General features: G+C 46.6%; 1 protein-coding gene across 1 annotated transcript; it reads left to right on the top strand.

Annotated features, from left to right (window-relative positions):
• Positions 1–3,347: 3,347 nt before the first annotated feature.
• On the top strand, positions 3,348–4,655 carry LOC125041200 (serine/arginine repetitive matrix protein 2-like). Its single transcript, XM_047636038.1, has one exon. The coding sequence runs from the start codon at positions 3,348–3,350 to the stop codon at positions 4,653–4,655; it is 1,308 nt and encodes a 435-aa protein (XP_047491994.1).
• Positions 4,656–6,585: the final 1,930 nt, after the last annotated feature.

Here is a 6,585-nt window from a genome sequence, read left to right as displayed (position 1 = left end):
GGGAGAAAAAAGGAGGAGGAAGGGGAAGTAGAGGGAGCAAGAGGAAGAGGAGGAGGAGAGAAAAAGGAGGAGGAAGGGGAAGTAGAGGGAGGAAGAGGAAGAGGAGAGAAGAAAGAGGAAGGGCAAGCAGAAGGGGAAGAAAGGGATGTAGAGGAAAGAGGAGAAGAGGGATGGGGATATAAAGGAGGAGGAAGAGAGAAAAAGTCGGAAGGGGAAGCAGAAGAGGATAGGAAAAGGAGGAGGAAGGGGAAGTAAAAGAAAGATGGAGAGGGGGAGGAGAGAGACGGAAGGGTGGGTAGGGGAGGGGACAGGAGGAAAGATGGGGAGGGGGAGTGGAGGAAGGAGGAGAGAGGGTGGAGAAAGGAGTGAAAGGGGAAAGAAAGAAGAAGGGAGAGAGGAAGAACGAAAGAAAGCTGAACTAGTGGAAAGTGGAGGAAAGAATTGAAAACGGAAGAGAAAAGAAAGAAGGAAGACGTGGAGGAGGAGGATAAAACAAACAGGAGGTTTGGGTTTGAAGGAAGAGAAGGGAAAAGGGAGCACACAAAAAACAAAAAGGAGGAGAGAGAGAGACAGAGGGTCGTGCTGACCACATCAACCTCGTCCACAGAGTCTTCTCTCTCTGCCCCGCGCCCTCGAGCCTCGGGGTTGAGCTCGAACATGAAGGAGGAAGTTCGTGTCAGACAAGGATAAACGCTCTCGAAATATCACGACACGACACAAAACGACACGACACAAAACGACACGACACGACACGACACGACACAAAACGACACGACACAAAACGATAAAACACTACACAAAACGACACGACACGATACGACACAAAACAACGAGGCGACACAGTACCCCAAGTGTCAAGTAAACAAAAGAAGGACGAGCTAATGGCAAGGAAATACGAGCACAAAAACAACAACAACAACAAAGACAAAATTAATGATAATAATGACAATGATAATAATAAAGATAATAAAAACATAAATAACAGAACACAGGGCCAACACGTCAACAACCAGAACAACAAAGAACAAGTTAAAACACAATTACAAATCAAAATAAACCCAAAACAAAAATCTAAATAAACAAATAAACTAACCTCTCCAAAACAAACACATAATTCTACCCCATCTACCTCATACATACCTCACATACTTACATATCTATCTGTCTATCGATCTATTTATCTACTCGCCCACCTACCTGCCTAACTCTCGATCCATTTACCTATTTATCCATCTATCTACTGTCTTCCTATGTATCTATTTATCTACCTGTCTATCTATATATCTTCCCAACTACCTACCTACTTACCCACCTATCGACTTGTTTACCTATTTCTCCATCTATCTACCTGTCTACCTATATACCTACTTACGTATTTATCTACCTACCCATCTACCCACCTACCAACCTACCTACCCATCTACCTACCAACCAACCTATCTACCTACCTACCTACCTACCCATCTACCTACCAACCTACCTACCCACCTACCCATCTACCCACCTACCCATCTACCAACCTACCTACCCATCTACCAATCAACCAACCTATCTACCAACCTACCTACCTACCCATCTACCAATCAACCAACCTATCTACCAACCTACCTACCTACCCATCTACCTACCAACCTACTCATCTATCCATCTACCTACCAACCAACCAACATACAAAAGCGGTGTTTTGACCCAGCCGAGTGAAATCCGGGTAAGAAACGTAATAGACTCTCTATGTAAATGAGAAAGACCCATTTCGGCGTGAGAAAATGCGTTAAACGATCCATAACTCGAAGGTAAAAGGGATGTTATCTTTGCCTCCGAGATTTGAGGGGGGTAAGAAGCTCATTTGAATATTTGTTTTAAGGGAAGGAATGTTTGTAAATATGTAATGAGCGGATGGATATGAGGCTGTGTACAAGGGCGGAGAGATAAGGTGATAAGGAGATAAGGAAAGGGGGGAATAAATGTATTATCTTATATAAATGCTCTTAAAGCTAAGCATATGCACATTCACTTATACACATAAGCACGGAGACAGGTGCACACGGATAGACACACACACACACACACACACACACACACACACACACACACACACACACACACACACACCAACACACACATACATGCTCATAAACACACACACACACAACTAACCCCCACTAGCCCCCCACACTTAATCCCCCCCACCACCCCACCTAAACACCCTCCTCCTCCCCCCCTCACTTTTATCCTAAACAACCGCCCTCACCTGACGTACATTTAGCCACCTTTATCCTAACACCTTCCCCCCACCCTACACATTAAACCCCCTTTATGTTACACCCCCCCTCCCCCACCCAAGCACACATTAAATCACTAATATCCTACCCGCCCCCTCCCACCCACCCTTCACATTAAACCCCCTTTATCTTACCCCCCCCCACCCAATACATAACACCTCCTTTATCCTAAACCTTCAACTCCCTATCCTGCCGCGAGATGGCTCTGACGTGGCTCGCTGACCGCCCCCCCCCCCAAAAAAAAAAAAAAAAAAAAAAAAAAAAAAAAATGGCGTCTTGTGCGGATGGAGGATGCAATTACGAATTCTTTGAGAGGGAGTGAAATTAGATTTAAATATTTTTCTTGTTGTGTCAATAGTCCTTTGCGAGAACAATGAGCGATTCGGATAACGAGCACAAAGAAAAAAAATATTCCGGATGTCTGAGGAGGACGAATAGATTTTTTTTTTTTTGTCCTCTCTCTCTCTCTCTCTCTCCCTCTCTCTCTCTCTCTCTCTCTCTCTCTCTCTCTCTCTCTCTCTCTCTGTCTCTCTCACTCTGTCTCTGTCTCTCTCTTCCTTCTTTCTCTCTCTCTCTCTCTTTCTTGTCTCTTTCTCTCCTCTTTCTTCTCTGTCTCTCTTTTTCTTGTTTCTTTAACTCATTATATCCTTTTTCCTCTCTCCATCTCTTTCTTGGCTCTTTCCATTCTCTGTATCTGTCCTTTTCTTTCTGTTCTTCTATTTATCTACCAATCTATCTATATATCTATCTATGTGTGTGTGTGTGTGTGTGTGTGTGTGTGTGTGTGTGTGTGTGTGTGTGTGTGTGTGTGTGTGTGTGTGTGTGTGTGTGCGTGTGCGTCTACATAGGTTTTACTTAGTAATGCATGTCAGAATATTTGTTTGTCTATGCAGTCATGCGTGCGTGTTTGAATAGTCGGTCACGCACGACACTCTCCAGTTAGTTTTTTCCCCCAAATCTTGCACGCGTTCGTCTTTGTCACAGTCTTTTCACAATATTGCGTAATGAGAGTCGCGGTAAGTTCATCTACCTTCTCTGAATGGTAAGTGAGGAAAGGTCGAATCGATGAGGAAATGTCGACTCGCCGAGGGAAGGTCGACTCGCCGAGGAAAGGTCGAGTCGACGAGGAAAGGTCGAGTCGCCGAGGAAAGGTCGACTCGACGAGGAAAGGTCGAGTCGACGAGGAAAGGTCGAGTCGCCGAGGAAAGGTCGACTCGACGAGGAAAGGTCGAGTCGACGAGGAAAGGTCGAGTCGACGAGGAAAGGTCGACTCGCCGAGGAAAGGTCGAGTCGACGAGGAAAGGTCGAGTCGCCGAGGAAAGGTCGACTCGCCGAGGAAAGGTCGACTCGACGAGGAAAGGTCGACTCACCGAGGAAAGGTCGACTCGCCGAGGAAAGGTCGAGTCGCCGAAAAAAGGTCGAGTCGCCGAGGAAAGGTCGAGTCGCCGAGGAAAGGTCGACTCGCCGAGGAAAGGTCGACTCACCGAGGAAAGGTCGACTCACCGAGGAAAGGTCGAGTCGCCGAGGAAAGGTCGAGTCGCCGAGGAAAGGTCGACTCGCCGAGGAAAGGTCGACTCACCGAGGAAAGGTCGACTCACCGAGGAAAGGTCGAGTCGCCGAGGAAAAGTCGAGTCGCCGAGGAAAGGTCGACTCACCGAGGAAAGGTCGACTCACCGAGGAAAGGTCGACTCGCCGAGGAAAGGTCGACTCGCCGAGGAAAGGTCGAGTCGCCGAGGAAAGGTCGAGTCGCCGAGGAAAGGTCGACTCGCCGAGGAAAGGTCGACTCGCCGAGGAAAGGTCGAGTCGCCGAGGAAAGGTCGACTCGCCGAGGAAAGGTCGAGTCGCCGAGGAAAGGTCGACTCGCCGAGGAAAGGTCGAGTCGCCGAGGAAAGGTCGAGTCGCCGAGGAAAGGTCGACTCGCCGAGGAAAGGTCGAGTCGCCGAGGAAAGGTCGAGTCGCCGAGGAAAGGTCGACTCGCCGAGGAAAGGTCGACTCGCCGAGGAAAGGTCGAGTCGCCGAGGAAAGGTCGACTCGCCGAGGAAAGGTCGAGTCGCCGAGGAAAGGTCGACTCGCCGAGGAAAGGTCGAATCGCCGAGGAAAGGTCGAGTCGCCGAGGAAAGGTCGACTCGCCGAGGAAAGGTCGAGTCGCCGAGGAAAGGTCGACTCACCGAGGAAAGGTCGACTCACCGAGGAAAGGTCGACTCACCGAGGAAAGGTCGACTCGCCGAGGAAAGGTCGAGTCGCCGAGGAAAGGTCGAGTCGCCGAGGAAAGGTCGAGTCGCCGAGGAAAGGTCTAGTCGCCGAGGAAAGCTCGACTCGCCGAGGAAAGGTCGACTCGCCGAGGAAAGGTCGAGTCGCCGAGGAAAGGTCTAGTCGCCGAGGAAAGCTCGACTCGCCGAGGAAAGGTCGACTCGCCGAGGAAAGGTCGACTCGCCGAGGAAAGGTCGACTTGCCGAAGAAAGGTCAAGGAACTAAATCCAACCCAAGGACAGAGATTAGGAGCTTGTCGCGTCGGCCATCTTGCGGAATACTCCCAAGGATTTAGGTAAATCCCACGATTTCTTCGGTTTTTCTTTTCCTTCTTCTTCGTCTTCTTCTTCTTCATCATCTTCGTCTTCTTCTTCTTCTTTTTCTTCGTCTTATTCTTCTTCGTCTTCTTTCTCCTTTTATATTTCTTATTATTTTCCACCTCTTTCCAGCATCTGTTTCTCCTATTCCTCCTTCACTTCCGTCCTCCACCTCTGCCTGCCCCCTTTTCATCACCACCACTACCTTCACCATCACCACCATCATCATAATCACCACCATCATCACCATTATCATTATCACCACCATCATCACCATCACCATTACCTTCTCCCATAAGGAAGGTAAAAAGGTGCATCCTACCCCTTTCCCCGTTCTCCTCCTCCCTTTAGGAAGGTAAGAATGTCAACCTCCTTCCTCTTCTTCTGTTCTGTTCTCTCCTCTTTTCTCCCCTACTCTCCTCCTCCTTCCCTCCTCCGCCTTCCCTTCCCTCCCCCACTGCTTCCCTTCCCTTACCTCCATGCCTATTTCCTCTTTACCGCTTCCTTCCTCCTCCTCCTCCTCTCCTCTCCTTCCCTACCCCCCCTACCTCCACCCCCCCCTCCTCCTCCTCCTCCCCCAACCCCATAAGTAAACAAAGGTCTCATCCCCCCAACCCCATTAAAATCCCCATGTTTGGAATAACCTGCATTCTCTCCCGGGAACCAGAAGAGGAAATGAATCCTTCTCCGGGAAATGACTCGTTTTTTTTTTTTTCTTTTCTCTTCTTTTCTTTTTTTTCTTGTAATCACGTTTGGCTTCTTAAATAAGTCTTATGGCTGGCGACCACCCGTGAACTCTCACAAACCCTTTTTTTCTATCCTTTTATCCATCTTTGCATCTACTCTAATCCACACTATATCTGTTTATCTTTTTATCTATCCTTACCATGTTTTCTTCCCCCTCTCTATATTACAAGTGTCAAGATGATATATACATACGATATATACGATATAATACAATATATAATATAATATATATCATATAATATAACATAACATATATATAATAGAACATATGAAGTATATAGAACACAAACTAAGAAAATGATGGAACGTAATAAAAAGTGATAAATGAGGAAATTACTTAGCGACGTTATGTTTAGCGATTTAGCGCTAAAATGTAGCGTAAAAATCTAATAGCGTGCTAGACAGACGTATGTTTACGTAGATAAACTTTGTGAAAATTAACTCGTGTGAAACAAGGTAAAGTGAAACGGCAGCGAAAAAAACGTGATATTTACGTGGGAAAAATACCTCTGCAGAAAGCTCCAGCAATGAAGTAATTAGCTGTGAGAGCGCAGAGGCAAAGAAAAAAAAAAGTAAGAAAGAAATAATACGAGAAAGAAAAAGAGAGAGAAAAAAATTAGAAAGAAAGAAAGACAAAAAAAGAAGAGAAAGATACATAAGGAAAAGGGAGAGAAGATAAAACAATAGCAAAAAAACAAAACATATATACCGTCAAATACATGCATGAACTAGATTCATAACATTACTATCACCATATACACTTACCCACGCTAACTTTACACAGCAATATCATAGACCTAGAATTAATACACACGCGGCGGTAAGGTCTGCGAAGGTCAGACGAAAGGAGAGATAACAAAGATAACAGTCCAGATAAAAGAAACTCATTTGAATATACCGATGACTACTTTGATAATGAAGAGACGGCAGACGTGAGGTTCCTCTGCCGCCGACCTTTCTCTCGACGTGGAGACTTTGGGAATTAGTTA

This window comes from Penaeus chinensis, chromosome 30 (genome assembly GCF_019202785.1).
Source record: "Penaeus chinensis breed Huanghai No. 1 chromosome 30, ASM1920278v2, whole genome shotgun sequence".
Taxonomy (NCBI): domain Eukaryota; kingdom Metazoa; phylum Arthropoda; class Malacostraca; order Decapoda; family Penaeidae; genus Penaeus; species Penaeus chinensis.
Note: the sequence above shows the minus strand (reverse complement) of the source record. Positions and strands in the feature narration are given on the sequence as shown.

What these genes read in the sequence shown, in the direction of transcription:
- LOC125041200 (XM_047636038.1), top strand. Translation starts at nt 3,348, where the DNA reads ATGAGGAAATGTCGACTCGCCGAGGGAAGGTCGACTCGCCGAGGAAAG.